At 38.9% G+C, this 22,930-nt stretch overlaps 2 protein-coding genes and 1 long non-coding RNA gene across 4 annotated transcripts; 1 reads left to right on the top strand and 2 right to left on the bottom strand.

Annotated features, from left to right (window-relative positions):
• Positions 1-809: 809 nt before the first annotated feature.
• Positions 810-21,448, top strand: LOC309511038. 2 transcript variants are annotated; one of them, XR_014210488.1, is made up of 3 exons: positions 810-1,291; positions 11,553-11,628; positions 20,546-21,448. It is a non-coding gene; the product is annotated as an uncharacterized lncRNA (long non-coding RNA). The 2 variants fall into 2 exon arrangements; XR_014210489.1 differs by lacking the exon at positions 20,546-21,448 and adding an exon at positions 12,876-13,035.
• On the bottom strand, positions 3,023-5,690 carry twist1a (twist family bHLH transcription factor 1a). Its single transcript, XM_082186052.1, has 2 exons — positions 4,157-5,690; positions 3,023-3,452 (listed from the first exon to the last, which is right to left on the bottom strand). Exon 1 carries the CDS (start codon positions 4,709-4,711, stop codon positions 4,187-4,189), a length of 525 nt encoding a protein of 174 aa, XP_082042178.1. The 5' UTR covers positions 4,712-5,690; the 3' UTR covers positions 3,023-3,452; positions 4,157-4,186.
• LOC309511905 (uncharacterized protein) lies at positions 7,293-8,530 on the bottom strand. The gene has a single exon (XM_082187278.1). It carries the CDS (start codon positions 7,905-7,907, stop codon positions 7,443-7,445), a length of 465 nt encoding a protein of 154 aa, XP_082043404.1. The 5' UTR covers positions 7,908-8,530; the 3' UTR covers positions 7,293-7,442.
• Positions 21,449-22,930: the final 1,482 nt, after the last annotated feature.

Below are 22,930 nucleotides of genomic sequence, written 5' to 3'. Positions count from 1 at the left end.
TAAAATCGTTCTGGAAATGATTCCAACGATATCGTTTCTATGTGCCATTATGTTGTGGTGTGAACTATTCTATTCTTAAATATTGAGAATGATTTTTAGAAATATCTTTATCGTTATGTTTATAGTTGTTGTCCTTAGTGTGAACGGGCCTTTAGGTTACGATAGTCCTAAAAATTATAAATGTAAAAGAATAGTCCACACACCATGACAACGGCACAGATAAATTAAATTGTTGGAATCATTTTTTAGAACGATTTTTTTTTTCCAGCTGATGAACGCTAAAAACATTGACAGCCAATCAGAATCCATCATGCTTTAAAGAGCTCGAGCATTTAAAGCGGCAGAAGATAAGACTGCAGCGCGCGCCTAAAATAACAGAATGATATCATCCGCTGGTGTGAAGCTAATGTAGTTATCATTATCTTTATAGTTATCGTTCTTGATGTGAACGGGCCTTTACTCTTGATATTTATACATACAGTATGTGTGCATTTCAACATTAAAAACTTCACCATGAACACTCGGCACCTGACAATGTAGGCCTAAAAATGTTTTGCTCTTTTTTCTACAAAAACACCTGTTTTTTTGTTGTTGTTTTTTCAAATTCAGCAAATCTTATATTTTTTATATATAAATATATGAAATGGAAAAATGTATGTAAGATATTTAGAAATGTCCGTGTAAAAGTGACCTTAAACCTTATACTTGTCCGCACTTACCCAACATCAAAGCATGACAAAATAAACAGTACAAAGTTTTCTGTTTCACTGATTATTCTGACACTGAATATTATTTAGTGCTGTTTAATAGCCTATTTATTAGTGCTGTATAGCCTATTTTTACTTAGCCTACCAAAACTTATAATTAAAAAATACAAATATTACTGTTAAATGAAGTCAAGCACCTTTATACTTTTTTTTTTTTTCATCTCAAGCTCTTACAATTTACCTAAATGCTATATAGGCCTATGTGATCTAAAAATCTGCCATTTATACATTAATGTTTACACATTATTTCAATTTTGTAGGCTTCTACTTTGAACTGAGATCAGATGAGCAGTGCATTAATGTCTTTTGGCCTTTGAGTTTTAAATCATGATGTTAAAGCCATCAGTTCGAGCGGCTGTGTGCGCGTGCGTGTGCGCGTGCACTGCTGTATAATTCACATGGACCAGGAATTTCATGCAGTCAAGTCCACAGAGGTGAGAGTTTCTCAAGTTCAACACAACACGGACATGCTCATTTGAAGATGGTGAATCGAATCAGCTCGGCGAATCTCCACTGCCCTACAGGTCAGATGCTTTTACATCAACATTCGTCAAATCGTTGAACTGGACAAGCCTGCTTTACTCCTGCTTTTACACTTCATATTTCAAACGCTCGCGCAGAAGGCCCGAGTGCATGTAAATAAACTGCAGTGCTTGATTTGGTTTTCTTTTCTTTCTGAACATACAATAAAAACAGGAACATTCTATCCGATTTCATAATTCATATTGCCTTTATTTTCATTCGAAAAAGCACTGAAATGAACATGATCACGAAACACACTCCAGCTATGCCAACAAAAGCAAAACTGCAGCATATCCAGTTCAAGTTTTAGAGAATTAATTACCAGAGGCATTCTGCAGTATATCCTCAACGAGTGATGAAATCCCTGCTAAACTCCAACACAATCCAAAGCAAAAGAGAGAAAGAAAAATCCTAGACTTTTCCCGGTCAAAGTTTGCGCGCGCAAAAGCTTTCCACAAACATCAGGTTTATCATTCCATCATTATCCCATCGAGTCTGACTTCTTTTAAAGAAACTCAACGCATATTTGTGTCAGGCTGAATGCGTGCATGTGAAGGCGGGTCTGTGCAACTCAACATCTGTTCTATTCACGTGACGTTAAGAAAAATATTAACAACATCTGGTAAAAATAAGTTTGATTCAGGTGCTTGAGCTCCCTCTTTCACTCGCTCTCTTTCTGCCTGTCCAATTCCCCAAACCCCTGGATTTGAACGTGTTTCTGACTGGAAATCGAGATCAGTGACAGCAGAAACAATCTCACCCTGCGTGCGTGTCTTTTAAAACAAGACATCTTAATATTAATAGGCCTTCTAAAAAATATTTTAGATTCATACTTTACAATAATTATCATATCAAAACCTTTTTTTCTGTATAGCCTATTCGTTTGCCTCATTTAAATGTAGGCCTATTTTTTATTAGTAGCCTATTATTCTTGGTAATTCCTTCATTTTTATTGTTTGATGATTTATCGGTTGATAATATTTCTCTCTGGATCGGTAAAAGACTCTCGGTTGTAAAAAGCTCGTGTTTGGCTGTTTTGACCCTCTCCGTGACCTTCCCGACCCTTCATTTTATAGACATCTGGGAATTCCATAGATGTTTGGAGCCGTTACACACCTTCACATGATTCTTCACAACATCTGAACGCTTTCCCAGACCTCCTGTCATATGCTGTCCTTTTGGGTTCAAATGCCCGCGCAAAATGACACAAATGTCTTAATGACTGCAGAAATATATGTTATTCTTCCCTGATGTGTTTTCATTTGTTATAGTAGAAAATAACATGCAAATATATTAGAACAGTTTTTGTATTTAATTCGTCCAAATATTTAAAATCATTACTACTAAATAAAATGACAGATTTTGAGCGAAAACCACTCGAAAATATTTATAATAATAATAAAGATAAATAGCATTATATAGTTAGAATTATCCTCTTAATTTAATTTTTCCTTGCAAAATATCTAAATATGTCATTTTCATAACAGCATCTTAATACTTTAGAAAAACAGAACTGTAATATATATGAGCTGAGTATTAGAACGATTTTTAAAATAAACATAACTTATAACAACGGCAACTCATGCAGGCAAGAGTATCTATATTTTTATTTTTTAAATCTCATCGAATGATTATTGCAGTTGTTTCTGTGTACAAACTACTTTTCGTTTTTTTTATATATTTGTGAAATCCCCTCATATTGCATAACTGCAATAACAACATGCTAAAATAGGTACGTTTCAAACCATGTTTTATTGCAGAAAATATACACATATGTACATCGTATTTAAAATAGAAAATGCATGTAGACACCAGATCTCTCTGCATTGACAATCATTAATAAATAAATAAATGTCTTTTCTAGGACCAGTCAAAGAAAGTGTTGACGCAGATATGAGCCGATTCTGTTCTTTCTTTCAGAAATAAATACGACGACACGTCAGATGTGCAGTGAGTCTCTGTTGCTCGACAGAAGCACATGTTTTCCACATTCCCCCAGATCTGACTGTAATTCCTGCTCGCATGTCGTAGTTCACAACTGTAAGTGCTTGCAACGACGTCATGATGCTCCAGAACTTTCCCTTTATAATCCTCATTTTCGCCATTGTTTTCGTGTCGCTCCTTCCAGTGAGTTCAGCTGCTCTGATGCTTATGACGGACAACCTGAACAAAACATGAAAGTGTGTTTAAAAAAAAATCCATGCAACATTTATCTAATAATAACATGCATTTAATTCCTTAACTTATGACATAGACAACAGAATAAATAAAGTTTGCAAAATCCCTCCAACTTTGGTTGCACGAGAAAATATTTCCAAATTATATATAATTATTGGTGCTGAATTGTCTTTTTGTTAATGCTCTTCAAAGAACTGTGTTTTGAAAATGCATTGAGAATCTTTTAATCATAACAGGTTCTATAGGAATAGTTTATCAGCCAGAGGTTTAGACACTCATTCTTTATTAGGCCTATCACTCATTTCTACATTGCACAATAATAATAAAACCATTAAAACTAACATTAAGTAACACAGAATGAAGCATGTGGATGATAGTGACCAAAACATGTGAAAGCTGAAAATGAAATCTTTCTTGTTGTTGTTTAAAACTCAACCAACTTCTCGAGGTGCATCCTGGGATGCTTTTAAACGCTATTGTGGGAAGAGAATTTGATGATGAATCCTTCCCTATCATCCACTCAAACTAAAGAAAATATATAGGCTATGACTATATTTGTCTACGAAACAAATGTGAAACATTTAAACATAAACTTCTAGAAGTTTTTTAAGACAAGTGTGTCCAAATATTTAGACTGGTAGACTATATGTATCATCCGAAAAGCCTTGATTTTAAAGTGCATTGCATACCGTGCTGCATCAGAAGCGCGCGTCCGTGCATTAGTGTGATGTTGACATGGACCACGCGCCCTCCATTCTCCACACGGAAAACGCGTAACTGAGTCTCTCGTGCGCCACATAACTGCAGCTGGACATCTTGGAGTCCAGCTCGTCGCTCTGCAGAACCTGACAGAGGAAATCAATGTACCGGGCGGCCAGTTTGAGAGTCTGTATCTTGCTGAGTTTGTCCGAGGGTAACGTGGGGATGATTTTGCGCAGAGACGCGAACGCCTCGTTCAGAGACTGAGTCCTCTGACGCTCGCGCACGTTCGCCATGACGCGCTGCGTCTGCAGGTCCTCCAGAGACTGCGGGCTCTCGTCGCCGCTGTTGCTGAGCTTCTTGCTTCTCTTCCCGGGAGTGGGACTGTCGGAATCCTCTCCGTTCTTCCTGCTCGGGCGTCTTTTCCTGCCGCTGCTGCGTTTCTGCTGTCGCCTGTGGTCGAGCTCCTCCTCGCTGTTCCCAAGACTGTCCACTGGAGACTCCGGGGAGCTGGACTCCTCGTGCATCACCTCTTCCTCAAACATCACCTTCACAGTGAGAGGAAAAGCTCAGATATATGTCGTGGGTTCTCGGTCTCCAGCGGGATGGGGTCAGGGTGTCTCCTCGTGCGTCACGGAGGTGTTTCTCAAACTTGAAGGGAACTTTGGAGGCTCTTATAGTCTGGAAGGCGCAAACTTTTTGGGCTGGCCTGTGATTGGACAAGAAGCGGCGTTGCGTAAGAGAGGAGAGGCGGGAGAGAGCCGAGATCCAAAAGGATTCCGTTACACAAGAAACCGTTCTTTAACTCGAGCATCACGAGCCAATCACAGCGCTTCGTCTAAACTAAACACAACATACACACCGACGATGACATATTCTGTCATACATCGATGCTGATGTTTCTGTAATTCAAATCTAAAATAGAGTAGAATAGAATCTATTTGGGGGATTTTCAGAGGTGGTGTGTGCGTTGCTGTCATACGCCAACCATATTAAAATGATAACATCCATCATGCCGTCAAAATAGTGAACTTATGATTAGTTTGATCCAAAGAAAATACTGAAACATTCAATACTGAGACATGTGTTGACAAATTTATTATAGGCTGGTGATTAATTTTGAGAAATGAGCTGCTGAACTGAATATATTTGGCCTTTTAGTCTGTAGATGCAGTAGTATACAATAGAATATTTGGCATTGAACGCATTTCTTATATACCAACAAGCACATATCAAACACTAACAATGTCATTATGTCAGAATTATAATTATTATAAAATACTAAAACATTTGATATTGAAACATATGTTGACAAATGTATTAAATGCTGGAGATTAATTTTGATAAATGAGCTGCTGAACTGAACATATTTAGCCTTTTAGTCTTTAGAAGTTGTAGAATACAATACAATATAATAGAACAGAATAGAATATTTGGCATTTAGTGAATTTCTTATACACAAATAAACACACATCAAACACTAACAATGTTATTATGTCAAAATTATAATTATGATCTCATAAATTACTGAAACATTCAGAACCGAATCTTTGGCTATTTTGCCAAATCCATTACAATGATTAATAGGCCTCTGTAATTATTAAAAATGGCTTTTCAACTGGACAGACTTCAGTGTGGTTTCTGGAATGAGTGGAGAGACTTTATGATTTGTGACCTGGCAATGTTGGACCACAAATGCTCTCAAAATACAGCGTGTAAACGTTTCAAACTGAGGATGGTCTTTGTTCAGTATAGCGATGCATTACATTCTTAATGTATTTAATGTATTAAAATAATTGACAGCCAGTTTACACACTGGCAGCTCTGAAGAACTGTCATTATTCTGAAATCCACCTCAAGTCACTGTAAAAGAAAAGAAAGCCAATCTGGTTTGGCTAAGCAGACCTCATTGTTTATTTGAGCATGTTCTGAAATGCATGTCTGTGTTAGTGTTTTTGCAGAGTCAGGTTTCCTTCTGCCGCGTTTTCATTCGCAGCGGGTCGTCAAGCGCAGACGACGCGCAAACTGTGTGGCCTCTCCAGTCCAACACAAACACACTCCCCGAACTGGCCTTTTGCTTTCACACAGATCCGAGCGTCTGCATTATCTGCACAGACCCACTCAAACAGAAGTCTTACGCGCGTTTCTGTAAATGTCATATAACATAATTATAATTTAAACCACTAAAACTAAGGCTTAGATGTCACAAAACCGTGTAGACGCTCCCTTTAAGTGTTAAGACCGAGGTTTGAAGATTCCGCAAGGTGGCGCACTGACGAAACTTATCCATGCGTCTCATCGTGCGTAAATGCGCATCTCACAACTGTGATGTGACTTGAAGATTCACCAGAAGGATGACAGACACATATGTGTTGTTTATATTGTACTGTGTACAATGTACGCAATACATAAATGATCGAAATTACTTTGGGATTTTCTATTTAAAAGTGTCCACATGTGGTCATCTTGGGAACGGAAGGTCCAGGAGGTGCACCTGTTTTTGGTGGATCTGTAATAGTTGTCAATTGAACCCTGTCAACAATCCTGAAACAAACCCTCATACCCAGAAAGACAGCCGAAAATCACCAAATCCCCCAAATTCCACATCAAAAATTCCACCAATTATATAATTCCCGTTGAAAATGTAGGCTACAATTATTTGGAACCAAGTCCTAAAGGATCATAATTATATATATATATATATATATATATATATATATATATATAATTAACATTTGTTTCCAAAAGGTTTAAGCCTATAAGATTACCAATATGTCAAAATATGTCAAAATGCCACGTTTGGATATGAACAGTTATTTTGGGAGTATTTCTGGATTTCAAACTACTATACAGATTAGATTTATTGGATAACTGTCTAGTAGCAAAACATTATTCCAGTGTAGTTCTTATAAATATTACAGAATATCCAAAAGGATTATAGAGTCAAATAAGATCATAATGGATAATTCCATAGATAAGTTTGAACTAAGCACTTTTCAGCTGTAAAACTCCCAATAAGCCAAATACATTAGATAGATAGATAGATAGATAGATAGATAGATAGATAGATAGATAGATAGATAGATAGATAGATGATTTTGCTGTTCAATTTTTAATATGATTAACTCCGCCAATCATTACAGAGTTAAGGTAGGCCAGCAACAACAGAGAAAGAATAATAATAATGGTTATAAGCAATATTTTTTTCCATAATAAACTTTAAGTACCTTGATAAACGTTCATCTAAACAATGCAATTGAAATATTGACTATAAGTTCAGTTGTTCTCGAGTATGTCCGTCATGAAGGCGATGTAGATGATGGCCAGGCGCAGAGTCTCTATGCGTGACAGTCTCTTCTCGTAGGCGAACGTGGGAACTTTCCCGCGCAGGCGCTCGAACGCCTCGTTCAGGCTGAACATCCGTTTGCGCTCGCGGACGTTCGCGGCCCGGCGCTGCACGGTGCTGATCACCCGCTTGCGTTTGGCTTTCCCGTTACCGGAACCGTTCACGGTCAACCCCGGAGACGCGGCGGGCGATGACAGCGCGTAAAAGTCATCCGATCGAGCTGTGGAGATGTCGAGCGCATGGATGGAAGTCAAGTCCTGGTACCGTCCATTGCAATCCGTGCTGTGGGTCTCCTTTGGCGCCAGAACGGATTTGTTTGGCACCATCTCCACCAAGTCCACATCACTGACCAAATCAAACATCGCAGGACTCAGAAATGACCTTTGCACATCCATAGTTTTAAAAAATAGGAGCCCAAAGGAGGAAATGCACTATGATTAAAGAGCACATGATCAGACTTCATGCATTTAAACCCACAGATTAAAGTGTCCTGCTTCTGAAAAGGTGGGTCGCGTGGATCACCAAATTCAATTTCGAAATCCGGTCAGGTCCGTGAAGTTAGATCCTATTTGGCAACAGTCCATGATCCCAGTCCTGCTGTTTTATTATGTCTCTTAATTCCACCCAGAGTGTGTCCTCTTTTAATGTCTCCAGTTGTGGACAAAATCTATTTTACAAATTGAATGAAGGGCACTTGAGGGCCGATGGCCTCTCCGAGCAGAGCCGAGGGCCAGTGATCCTGAGACGGGACGAGGGGCTTGACAAAGGGTCACTCGCTCTGTTTGTTCGGTTTCCTGGTCACTGAAAGGCTAAATAATGAGACTTCTATTACTGAGAAAGACCAAATATAACATTCCCCAAGAGCACACTACACTTCGACAGCTTTTCTTTTGCAAATTAGTGCAAATAGTTGACGGTTGCCATGGAAAAGACAAAGTGTCCACTGGTCACTTTAAGAGAAACTGAATCCAAGTGTTTTCTAATGCAAGACCGTGACATCTATCTATCTATCTATCTATCTATCTGTCTATCTGTCTATCTGTCTGTCTGTCTGTCTATATGTCTGCCTGTCTATCTCTATCTGTGTCTGTCTGTCTATCTCTCTATTTGTCTGTCTATCTCTCTATCTGTGTCTGTCTGTCTATCTCTCTATCTGTCTACCCACCTGTCTGTCTGTCTCTCTATCTGTCTGTCTGCGTGTCTATCTCTCTATCTGTGTCTGTCTGTCTATCTCTCTATCTGTCTACCCACCTGTCTGTCTGTCTGTCTATCTATCTCTCTATCTATCCATGTCTGACTGTCTATCTATCCATCCACCTGTCTGTCTCTCTATCTTTCTGTCTACCCACCTGTCTGTCTGTCTATCTATCTCTCTATCTATCCATGTCTGTCTGTCTATGTCTGTCTGTCTCTCTATCTATCCATGTCTGACTGTCTATCCACCTGTCTGTCTATCTCTCTCTCTCTCTATCTATCCATGTCTGTCTGTCTATCCACCTGTCTGTCTGTCTGTCTGTCTGTCTATCTATCTATCTATCTATCTATCTATCTATCTATCTATCTGTCCACCTGTCTGTCTCTCTATCTATATGTCTACCCACCTGCCTGTCTATCTATCTGTCTATCTATGTCTGACTGTCTATCTATCTATCTATCTATCTATCTGTCTATATGTCTGCCTGTCTATCTCTATCTGTGTCTGTCTGTCTATCTCTCTATTTGTCTGTCTATCTCTCTATCTGTGTCTGTCTGTCTATCTCTCTATCTGTCTGTCTATCTCTCTATCTGTCTACCCACCTGTCTGTCTGTCTCTCTATCTGTCTGTCTGCCTGTCTATCTCTCTATCTGTGTCTGTCTGTCTATCTCTCTATCTGTCTACCCACCTGTCTGTCTGTCTGTCTATCTATCTCTCTATCTATCCATGTCTGACTGTCTATCTATCCATCCACCTGTCTGTCTCTCTATCTTTCTGTCTACCCACCTGTCTGTCTGTCTATCTATCTCTCTATCTATCCATGTCTGTCTGTCTATGTCTGTCTCTCTATCTATCCATGTCTGACTGTCTATCCAACTGTCTGTCTGTCTCTCTCTCTCTCTCTCTATCCATGTCTGTCTGTCTATCTGTCTGTCTATCCACCTGTCTGTCTGTCTGTCTGTCTGACTATCTATCTATCTATCTATCTATCTATCTATCTATCTATCTATCTATCTATCTATCTATCTATCTATCTATCTATCTATCTATCTATCTGTCTGTCCACCTGTCTGTCTCTCTATCTATATGTCTACCCACCTGCCTGTCTATCTATCTGTCTATCTATGTCTGACTATCTATCTATCTATCTATCTATCTATCTATCTATCTATCTATCTATCTATCTATCTATCTATCTATCTATCTCAAAACAGAGTCCCTCATTACGGATCCTGCAGGCGTCCAGGACTCAAACTTCAGCTTTCTCGACCACAATAAGAGTTTCTGATGAAATAGCAACATTTCCACATGGATGTGGATGGGTTAAAGCGTTTATTCTCCGGCCAGGCGATGAGTGTGATGTTAAATGCTGAGGTAGAGGAGCAGATAGATGTGTGTGGGCAGCTGGTGGGTTTTGCTTGCAGTGTGTCCCAGAACACAGTCAGCGGGAGTCGCTTTATGTGGTCTTTCAGTTCGTAAGAAACACTCATGATCTGCTAAATGCAGACGGAAACCAAAACACTCCATCATCATTAAAGGCTAGATGATGTTGGCATGACTTCACAATGCCAGAAAAGATAAAATCTATTTATGCCCAAATGTTCAACCAACTTTCATTTCATTTGAAAAGAGAGAGCAGTCATACTTTTGTACCGAGTATCATATTCAGTACATGAAATAGTGATTTGCTTTTATAGAACAGTTCAAAAGGAAGCTAATATTGAGTACCTGACACTCAGACACAAAATACCAGCAGCTGTTTTGTTTATATTTTTTTATTATATATTTCAATGAAGCCCACGTGAGCGACGTCTCCATGGCTTGGTTTACGGTTTTCCCAGTTTCCAGCAGGTTTGCTTATTTTTGCACGACATCAAGCTTGGTTGCAATATTTGGAGTCCTTGGAACACCGAAACGAACAGATTTAACATTCTGCTGCGTACAAGTCATGTCAGAATTACCATTATTACATATTTCTGGCTTGATGTAATGAATGATTTAAAATGATGTGACGTCATGTAAGCACAGCCAAAATGGCAGCAGGTTCAGTTAGTCAATCTTTTTTTTTTTTTTTTTAAACTCAATGTTAAAGGTCACTTTTTTGTTCTTTAATATTTTTTAAGAGGTGTATTAATGCAATATTATGCAGTCAAAGCCACACATGGATCATATTATTAGCATTACTATTGAAAGTTGCCCTAAGTACAGTAATTCTGACACGACATTCAAAGAAATGGTTTTGGAAAGAAATGAATACTGTTATTCAGCAAAGATGCATTAAATTGATCAAAAGTGACAGTAAAGACATTTATAATGTTAAAATATTCTCTTTCAAAGAATCCTGACAAAAATATGAAGCAGCAAAACTGCTTTTTTCAACTGTTAATAATCAGAAATGTTTTGTCTGAGCAGCAAATCTTAATATTAGAGTGATTTCTGAAGGATCATGTGACACTGAAGACTGGAGTAATGATGCTGTAAATTCAGCTTTGATTACAGGAATAAATTACAGTTTACTGTATATTCACATTGAAAATAGCTATTTTAAATGTTAATAATATTTCAAAATATTAGAGTTTTTACTGTATTTTTGATAAAAAAATTGTAGCCTCGGTAAGCAGAAAAGTCTTTTTAAAAAACTTTTAAAAATCCAAACTTATGAACGGTAGTGTATGTGATCGTGAAGTGACTGCTAATCATCACGTGTCACATGACATGAAAAGGTGTTAATTTTAATACAAAGAACCAGCGTAAGACAGGTATCTGTGACTCAAAAGAAGGACCTAAGAGAAACCTTTCCTTAATCTCTCTCTCTCTCTCTCTCTCTCTGTTTTCCTGGCAGTAGGATAAACATGATGTGCACATTCCAGAGGTTGCTATGGAGACGCTGAGAAAGCACAGCTGGAGCTGGAGAATATGAGGTAATCCTGAGCCCCAGGGGCTGCTGGGTAAATATTGATCTTGAATAAGAAATAAAATGAGAAGAAATACAGTAAGGAGACAATGACGGCGTCCGTGCAGAGCAGTTAATGTTTCCTCGTGTGAACAGTAGGCGAAAGCGCAGGACGCCGTTTACAGCAAAGATGATTTTTAAAAATGTCTTGACCTGTAAAGCGAACCCCCCTCCGCGACACCGAAGCAAACACCTGCGCACAGATCACCATAAATCCATTTCAAGTAATAGTTCACCCCAAAACAAACACAAATAGAGTGTTTAGAATGGGGACGGACAGTGTCAAGCTACAAAAATGCTTAAAAAGTACCATAAAAGTAGTCCATGTGACCAGTAGCGGCCTTTGCTGTGCCTCACCCTTTTCACTTGAAACGAAAAAGAGCCCGGGTTGGAAATGAACTGGAGCTTAAAGCCCCAAAATGTAAGATATGGGGCAAAAAATGTCCGTGTGTCAGTTCTTGTGTTGTCACAGTAGAGGCATTGCATGTCTCAGAGTAACGCAGTAATGTTTCGTTACTGAATGAATCCGCATTTTTGAACAAATTGTTCAAGTGAATGACTTAATGACTCACTCATAACGACTCACTTGCTTTGTCTTTTTGTGAATGAATCAGCCATTTGAACGAATCTTTTGAGTGAATGATTCAATGACTCATTTGTTAAAGTAATAGTTTAAAAAATCATCCCATAATTTACTCCCCCTCAAGCCGTCCTAGGTGTATATGACTCTCTGTGATAGCACATCTATCCATCATAAAAGTAATCCATACGACTCCAGTGGGTTAAGAAAGGCCTTCTGAAGCGAAGTAATGGGTTTTGTGAGAAAAACATCCATATTTAAAGCTTTATAAACTATAATCACTTCGTACACGCGTTCACGAGAGAGTCGAGTCCCGGCAGAAGAGTGACCTTTGACCCCACGATATAACTCCTCTTCTATTATATCAAAATCTTGATATTTTTCTGCCATCTGACATTGACATTTTTCTTTAAAACGTATTGTTTTAGACTTCTAATTTGTGACCAGTGTTTTGTTTTGCTCTATTCCCTGAGCTTCCGTATTCGTCAATTCTCAACTGAGCCTATGTCATGCGTCGGGTCAGAGGTCATATATATATATATATATATACTATTAGAGTATTTATTTATATTTTAAATTAGCTTTTTATTTTAATATTTAAATTCAACTTTTAGTTTCTTTCTGTTTCAGTTTAGTTTCATCTCTAGACTGAGTTTGGCAAGGAAACAGTTACGCCGACGGAGCGTTTGCCACCTGACTCAAAGTATGTTTTCTCAGAAGAGACTCTCACAAGAACTTTCAGTCCAAATCATGCATCATAAACGCACAAGAGAGGCTACTCGAGCCCTCAGGTAGTGGGCGGTCAGGGAGCGCAGGAAACCCTACCAGATCCAGTTCTTCAGCCCAGGGGTTTTGGAAACGGAGCGGTCCCGCAGATAAAGACTGGCCCTCCCAGAACACCAGTCCAGGATCATTTACTCTCACTTTGCTGTCGGAGATCTGCGGATAATCGGGAAAAAAAATCAGCTATTACTTGACTAGCAGAACACAAAACAAACAAGAAACGTAGAGGCTGGGGAGGAAGATTGTGGCGGTGATGAATGTTCAGGGATGTGTTAAATGAGCAGCTGAGAGATGAAGAAACACAACTCCCATGAAGAGAAACAACAGGCATACTTTCACAACAAGAAAATACACCATCCTGAAGTTACACAATGCCTGTTTTTATAGATTTTAATAGATCTGTTTTTAACTGATTGTAACACTCTTCAGAAATCATTCTAATATGCTGATATTTCTTATTATTATCAATGTAGAAAGCAGTTTTGCTGCTTCATATTTTTGTGCAAAGCGTAAAAAAAAAAAAAAACTGTATTATTTGCTGAATATAAAGTTCAAAAGAACAGCATTTATTTGAAATACAAATATTCTGTAAAAATAATTCTTTACTGACTCCAGAGTTTTGATCAGCAACTTCCATATACGGTGGAAAAAATGTAATAGATAATTGCGTGATTTTACTGTAAAATACTGTTAAATGTACAGTGTTTGGAAGTGAAAAATAACAAGTCATCTTATAATTCACAGTGAAAATCTAAAACAAATATGAAATTCCCAGAATTGGAAGGTTTTCCACAGAAATTATCTTTCTTCTTAGTTTTTTTCTTATCAGTTATGTACATTAGGGTTTTATGTTACATAAACATGTTGTAATTTAATATAATTTGAATATGTAAACCTTCAAAAATTCTGTCCTGCAATCTTAAGTCTCTGTGATCTGGTCTCTAGACATGACTTGGGTCTTCAGTGTAAGTCTGGCCATTTTTTTCCACCTGTTCTACATCAATTCACTTAGAGAAGTAATAGCACACCTCTCCTCAATGAAATGCCAAAGTTTAATTCTTACCATTAGGGGGTTGCTCATAATCTCACTTTTATCACACAAAATCACAAACAGTAAATAGGCAGGTACCAGATGATATCGGTGAGGCTGTGTTTCTTCAGATGTTGATGTAGTCAGGGTGGGTGTAAAGCGTCTGAACTGCAGTGTTTCCTCTGGGCTTTGTTGGGCCGCACTGCAGCCATAAATCTGAAATTAAATATCTCTCCATCCATCCCTCCCTCCCGTGTCCCACTGTCTGCGTCCAGGTCTCTCGCTCAGCCTCTTTATCTTCTGTGAGTGCATCTCAAAGACACATTTCTTAGAGATAGTTCAGCTAAAAAAATACAATTCTGTCATTTACTCACCCTCATGTTACTCCAAATATGTTTCTTTTACCTGTGAAACACAAAAAGAGGAGTTTTACAAGAATGTTTTACAAGAATGTTCAGACAACTGGTGCTTTTACTCTGAAAACAAAAACACTTTTCACTCAGGAAGAGCTAAATTTCATAGTTACAAAGGAACAGACTGAAATAGTTTACTATTTTTTAAAGTATGAACTTTTAAAGCAAGTCTAATGCTTTTATGCAGCATTACTGTTAACAAGGTTAAGTTAAGATGCTTTTTAAAACACTTCTCAGATTGTTAAATCATCCATCTTGAACTTTTAACACAGTATCAAATGTTCCCGGTGAGATTAATCTGAACATTTCTCTTTATCGTGATGGATTTAATGAGGATACAGATCTATGGCCAGCGATGAGATCTGGAGAGACACAGCTTTAAAACACCAAAGGAACATGAAACTGGATGTTTTAAAGGACTAGAGAGAGATTCAGTGCTTCAGGATGGCTAATCGTCCTCATAGAGGTGTGAGCCAAATAAAACAGTAATGCAGTGAAAGGACCTCACACACACACACACACACACACACACACACACACACACACACACACACACACACACACACACACACACACACACTAACACAACCCCTAAACCCACCCATCACACAAAACTTTCTGCATTTTTACACTTTCAAAAAACATCACTTAGTGTGATTTATATGCGGTTTTCCTCATGCGGACCAAAAAATGACCCCACCAGGACAAGGATTTCGGACATTGCCATCTTTGTGGGGATGTAGGGTTTACCTGAACGCCCCCCTCCACACACACACACACTCTACTGAAAGACAGACAGTAAATCTGGTCTAGATAGCAGTTGTGTGTGAAGGGAGAGACGTTCAAGCTATTATTTGCAGAACAGTTACTGAAGTCCACTTAGGCCACATCCACACGAAGCCAGAGCTTTCCCTATCCGATATTTTTTTTTCCCGTTCCCAGAAATATCTGCGTACACACGAAACCACTGAAACCGACTCAAAACGATGTAGTATACATGCCAGACCAGTATGTGGCGCTGTAATTCTGCCTCAGACATACACTAAAAACGGAGAAGAAGACTTGGAGCTCGCGCATACAACAATAATATTAGGCACAGTAGCTTCTTTTTTTCTTTTTTCTTTTTTAATCAAGAACTTTGTTGAACAATATGAAAAACCATAAATGTAGTTGCTGTGACTTAACGGTGTCTGACTAGTTGACACTTGGTGTGATGACATCATCGTTTCGCAAAATATCCGGATTGGCCGTACACACGAAAAAGCAAGGGCGGCGTTTTCAGATTTATCCACCTTGGGACCCGGTTTAAAAAAATAGCGGTTTCAGTCTCCGAAAACGCCGGATCCGTGTGGACGAAACACCAATACGATAAAAAATGTATACGTATACAGCGAAACGCGTCTCCGTGTGGACAGGGCCTGAGGTTGCCAGCGCTGCACCTTTATGAGATATACTGGCCTAAAACAACCACCATGACATTCTGATGAAGCCGGCGAGGCAGTTCGGTTCTCTGAAGTGAGAATGTTAGAGGTTCTGTGTTGTGAAGAAAGTGCTGAGCGGATGCCGTCTTCTGTGTCTGATGCCCGCGGCTCTGCACACACACACACACACACACACACACACACACACACACACACACACACACACACACACACACACACACACACACACACACACACACACACACACACACACACACACACACACACACACACACACACACACACACACACACACACACACACACACACACACACACACACACACACACACCAGCAATCACTAAACAGTTAGTGCAGTGATGCTGCCTTTCCAATCTGAATGTTCTCTAGCCAAAATAAACTGCATTCACAAGTTACAACCCGTTTTACTTCAGTAATGTGACTCATTTCTTGAGCAGCAAATCATCATATTAGACTGATTTCTGAAGGATCATGTGATGCTGAAAATTCAGCTTTGATCACAGGAATAATTACAGTTTACAATATATTCTCATAAAACAGTTATTTTAAATTGTAATAATTTTTCACAAGTTCACTGTATTTTGTTCAAATAAATGCAGCTTTGCTGAGCATCAGAGACTTCTTTAAAAAAACATGAAGAAATCTTCCTGATCCCATAGTTTTAAATGGTAGTGTAAATCTATGTACTGGTGTGATCTACAAAAAATTTTTTATGCATTTTTTAAAAGTTTCTTATATTTCCAAATAACCATATAACAACTCAAGAATTCTATTAAAAAAAAAAGAAGTTCTTCTAGACGTAAGGTTGTTTTAGCAGGTTCTCTGAGGTTGTCCAGCTGTGAGGGTGAGGAGGACAGATCTCCCCCCAGTGTGAGCGAGATGACTGTCAGACCAGTAAACACTGACGCTGGAGACTGGCTCCGCCCCCCCGCACCCCCCCCCCGCCAGATTCCTCTGCCTGCGCATAAATAGCTATTGAAGAAAAAACATGCTGTTTGTAACAGAAATTGGGTCTTAGTGTGAGATTTGTGGAGTTTAGATGTGTGCAAGTGCATTTGTGTCCACTCTTTACCAAAAGCTAGAACAGAAAGGAACTGAAAGACCAACAGCGGTCAGACATCACTGATATGACTATGGTGTTCATAGGGTCAGAGATTTCAACAAACTCCTGAAGTACTTGCACAGAAAGCCTTTAAGGATAAGTGTGCTGATTCTCAACTAGCTCTGTATTGTTACAATGTCTATAGTATAATGTAAATGAACAATGCGTTCTCTTTCTCCATGTCACCCTGCTTGTTTTTTTAGCAAAAGTGGAGTTTTGAAGCTCCAGGGTTTTTGTTAAAACTACAGATCGTTCTTTTGCATTTTTATATTGGCTAAATCGCAAACTTCCCTACAGTGTAGTAGGCAAAAACAGTACGTGACAACATAAGTATGTCTGAATTCACAGTCCTCATAAAAGAGTAGACGAAAAGTCTCCGGATGACCTTCTTCTTCCAGTGGGATTCTGAAGTGTGCATATGATGGACACGTTACTCTCCCATGAGGCCACAGGAGAAGATTTATGAATGACAGTGAAGCGACGCAACTGCCGCTGGTGGGACACATGATAATGACAACATGGCGGATGTAGTAAATCCGGATTACATTCATACACACATTCATACTATATAGAAAGTAATTTTTTAGCGGTCATGAAGTAATTACTTGTATAAAATAAGTAGCTATTCAAGAGAGTATGCGATTTCGGACGCAACCAATCTCACTTACAGTTGAATAGACAGAGTGGTAGCGGCAAAATCAAAAGTGCATTATGGGTATTGAAGTTTTTGCCGAAAGGGAACACCACAGTTCCCTTTTCTCTCTTCTTCTCTAGTCATGTAGAAATTATTTCTAATTTTTCTTCGTGTTTCTACTGCCAAGTTTTATAAGAAGCCGTTTTGTCAGTGGAGAGTTCCAACTTTAATAAATTCAGAATCATATATATATATATGACATACATGTATATATACACATATATACTCTTCTGTTGCTGTTTGCTGTGTTTGGGTGGCTGCTTTGCCACCTTCCTGCTGTTTCCCTGGATTACTGGCTGCTGTTCCCCAACAAAGCCTGAAGGATGTTTGCACAGCTGGGTGACCAGAGAGAGAGAGAGAGACAGAGAGAGAGAGAGAGACAGAGAGAGAGAGAGAGAGAGAGAGAGAGAGAGAGAGAGAGACAGAGACAGAGAGAGAGAGACAGAAAGAGACAGAGAGAGACACAGAGAGAGAGAGAGAGACAGAGAGAGAGAGAGAGAGGGAGAGAGAGACAGAGAGAGACACACAGAGAGAGAGAGAGAGAGAGAGAGACAGAGAGAGGGAGAGAGAGACAGAGAAAGACAGAGAGAGAGACTTCAACTACCCCAAAAATATCAAACCTTCCAATTCCCCGTTCAGCACTTGCTGTGTTTTTTCAGTGTCAGTGTAAAAGGTGCAGATCTGCATCAGTATTTATTTGCTCAAGATGACGACCCAACTGTGACATAGAGTTCAGGATTTTTCAGAGAACCTGCTTTGTTCGTCATGAAGATAAAACTGTCTGCTATTTTTGTTTTTATTTCTGTCTTTATTGTTTTTCTTTTATTTGAATTGCTGTTTTTTTGTCTCGCCAGAATGAAATCAGCGTCTTCGAAAGTCTTGATAGATGATGGCGTGATTCTCTGAATAGTTCGGGAATTTGAGCAAATGCCAAGGGAATGTTGTTGTTTTGGCTTCATTTAAGCACTGAAACCATTTCATAATGACCAATAACATATTACAATGACTCTGAAATCCTTCCAGTCGGAAATTCAAAACTTGCTGATAAAAACACATCGAGTCTGTAGACAAAGTTTTGATTGGACAAACAAGGAACACAGATGTTGTTACATCATTATGTTAAGCTCCGCCTTTCAAGACAATTTCATTTTGTCTTTTTCTTTTACAATGCCAATGAGCAAATCAAAATTATAAGAACCTTTAACATCCAGGGAATCCTCCCATTTCACAAAAGGTTCTTTATAGTGGAAATATTCTTTAGATTTTTAAAATGTTCTTTTAAGAACGGATCACTGAAAGGTTCTTTCGGAATTTTTTTTTAAATTTTTTATAATTTTTAAGATTCATATTATGCTTGTTTAAACACTGTAAAAAGAAAGTTGCTGCCTTACATTTTTAAGTTCAATCAACTTGGACGTTTAAGTCATTTCAACTTAAATTACATTAAACTGGCTTAAAAATGAGTTGAATCTTGTATAACCTATAAAAAAAAATAAAATAATTCTTGTAAATCAAGTTAAAGCAATGTAAAAACATATGTTGTCATAATGTATAGCTCATATAATTTTTTATAGTGCAAGTCTGTCGCCTTATAGACCGGCTAAATAAGTATAGTCTTCTATTCTTTATCAACAATACACAAAATGCATGCAAACTAAACAGTCTGCAACATTACAGCACGTGCAACAATACACCTTTGCACAGTTTTCCCTGGATATCATGGAAGTGCATTAAAGTACCTGGCTGTTGTGGTGGCGGTGGGCAGGTTGAGGTCATTTTGGGGCTTTTAGCACCTCTGCAGTTCTGGATCCGTTCGGCAAGGAGCTGCAGGAAAAATCCCAAACAGATGTCGTTCATAAAACATGCATTTTCAATTACTCGCCCCCCTTTGGAGCGCGCCGCATGCACACGGCTCTGAACGCAACCCAACACGGCCCTGCTAATGCTCAGGAAATATTACATCACTGAAAACTAAACTGGTGGGTGTAAATATATTTTTGTGACCAGTTAACAAACTTAAGACTCCAAAATCCTCTCAGAATTCCCCGATTGACTAATGTCCACTCCGGTTCCCTTCCTGTTGGCCAGAAAAACAGCGGGAAATACCCAATATTACAAACAAAATACCTCACATTAAATGTAATCTAATTCAGAGGTGACAAGCAAGCAGGGTTAACTAAAAATATTAAAAACATTTATTTTAACTGAAATAGAGCTGCGATGCAATGCATGAAAGCTGTGAAACATTGAAGCATGAAAACTGCAAACATTGAGGCCTGTTCACAGACAGGGCTGAGTTCAATTAGGACATTTAAGTCGATTTTTTAACTCAAAAGTAGTTGTGCATGCTGATGAAATAACTTAAACTTAAAGTTATATATCATAAACACCCTAACAACTGCATAGCAGCACCCCGGCAACCAGCCGCACCTTTTTACACAACTCAGCGCCAAGCATGACTCATTTTCTTAAAAAAAAAAAAAAAAAGGAGAAAAAACTTTATTTACTACAAATGTTAGTGAAACATAAATCTTAAAGACTCTTATGGGAGAGACTTACAAAAATACACCTGGACAACTTTTTTTCTCCAATTAACACTCAAACGTCTTTGGCTTCCAATACACAACCATAATGTAAAAGGGGGGAAAAACACACACACACACAAACAAGTGCAGGAAATCAACACCGCCTCTGGAGGACCTGGAGCTCAATGCTGAGATATTTACAAGGAGTTCATAACAAATCAAAGCGCTCTTCGTTTTATGTGTCGTTTTATGTCTTTTGGCAAATTGACACACAGTTTGTTGAATCTCTCCCCAGATATCGTGCTGTTGGTTGGAGGCCCTGAGAGTTTGGCATGCCGCTCGAACTGAGACGTCAAAGCGCTCTCCATCATCTCTGGAAAACCTCCGGGACTTTATTTAGAGGCAGAGAGCCCAGTTCCTTCTGAATGAGAGATGGCTGATCCAGTCTTTGTTTTGTGAAGAGCAGAGAAAAGAGCAGCAGAACATGACGAGGGAAACGAGGGACCGATATTTTGCAGAGAGCTAAGAAAGACAACAATGCTGTATTTCCACTTTTCCCAGCTATTTAACTTCACATAAGAGTCCATGTTGGCCGGATTCATGCCAGTTTTGTCAGGCACTGGTGGCCGACAAGAACTGTTGTCTTTGGATTGATGCCTCGCCCTTCGAATACTCAACCTACGCCACATGTCTGCCAACACAAACCCCCAAAGCCACAGCCCTCACACTGCTGACGGGCAGAAATTAATCGTGAAGGCCGTACATGGGGCTATTTATCAATGGCCGCTCTAAAGCGTGGGCTGTGGCGAGGAAGGCAGGGTGCATCATGGGAGCCGTGCCACTGGGAAAAGTGTGTTAGAGCATAAGAGAGAGAAAAAAAAAAGAGAAGAGTAATTAGCTTTGGTTCTGGGTAAAAACACACTCATATGTGAGGCATGGGAAACGCTACAAAAGATTGGTCTTACAAACTCATAAATACCAGTTACTGATCTCAATGGCCATGTAAACTGCTGCCCGGAGCAATGTCCCAAAGAATAATCACATACAAAGATCAGTAAACAAACACGGTTCTCAAGAATACGAAAAACACTACGTCCCTGCGGACTGAACGCACACAGATACCCCCAAAACACTGTCATAAAACGCCACAGCTGAAAGGCTCTCAGGAGGCGGAGCAACTCCGCCCACTCAAATAGGACTCCGCCCCTTCTGACATTCTCACCAGGGGTGTTATAGTTAAACAAAACTAAAACAATAAAAAAACATTTTGTTATTTGAAATAAAATAATCTTTAAGTGAAATAAAATATTTAATTTCAGTTAGTTGACAAAGCAACATTTTTATTTAGTTTTACTTGATGTATTAAAATTTACATATAATAAATATAATATTTTTTTATACAATTATTTATAAATAATTATATATTTTTAATATATATATATATATTGTTTGTAAAAAAGATAAAATATTTGTTTTCCCTTCAAAACTTGATGTTTAACTGTAAAACATCATATATTTTAGGCATCACAACAAAATTACGTTAAGTTAAATTCAACCTTATATCTGAACAGACTAAATATTGTCGCCATGAGAGGACTGTTTAATTATGACTATTTATACTACAGGGCTGCTGAATGCTTGAATCTGATTGGTTTACGAACGTTCTAAGGTGTCAGTTATTTTCAGGGTAACGCACGGCTAAAGTAGTTCCTCACAGGTCTTTCTCACCGCATTACAGTTCTATATCACTTCGCCAAAACCCACAGCCACACTGACCAAGCAAATAAATACAGTAAACAATGGGATAAAAACCGGCAAATTCTTTCCATGTTTTTTGCCACAGCACATACTCTTTTTCTCCCACTCTCTCTCCCACTCAAACGCACACACATACAGTACGGACACACACTCGCACAGAAACGTGTTGTCAGCGTTGCTCTGATGATTTTATCAGTAAAATAATCTTTCAACTTTGACAACAATGACATTTCTCACCGGTGCGGGCGCTGTTCTTGAAGCAGATAAACTTACAGTTTCGCTATTAGCAGAGACGCTGCTGTCGAACTCTGTTGAGAGACGCACAGACTCAGGTAATTCACACACACTTCTCTCTCTCTCATAACTGCATTAATAACTGCATTAGTCTGCTATCAGTGGCTCAAGTCTCCGTTACTTGCTATAAAATTATGTTTTGGAATTAGCAACGGAGGCTTGAGATTAAATGCGTAAGAAATTAGTCCAACACACAAGAGCGTTTTAAGGACAAAAATCGGACAAATGTCTTGAAATACATCATCTGGACAATGTTTTGAGGCACGGTAACCACAGTATAAGCAGAGTAATTGAATCCAGGCCTTGAATTATTGAAAAATAATGCACATCCAAGGTGTAACGGCCACGACGTGATACGATCAGCTACAATAGAATAACACAAAAGCATGTTGATCCTGTTGATACCTACAGTATAGAAACTCCTCCGAACAGTCACAGTTCCACACCACACGTCCGCCAGGAAACGGCTCGGCTCTCCCACTCACCCACCACAACTTATTGAAATATTAAAATAAAATGTTGTGGTTTGAGGTGAGCTAGTGTGAGCGAACGGCAGCCGACCGCAGACTGAGCCCAGAGATCTGGACAGCCAAACGGGCCTAGACCAACTCAAGCTCCAGTAAACTCA

Source organism: Leuciscus leuciscus (genome assembly GCF_965113295.1).
Source record: "Leuciscus leuciscus genome assembly, chromosome: 12".
Taxonomy (NCBI): domain Eukaryota; kingdom Metazoa; phylum Chordata; class Actinopteri; order Cypriniformes; family Leuciscidae; genus Leuciscus; species Leuciscus leuciscus.
Note: the sequence above shows the minus strand (reverse complement) of the source record. Positions and strands in the feature narration are given on the sequence as shown.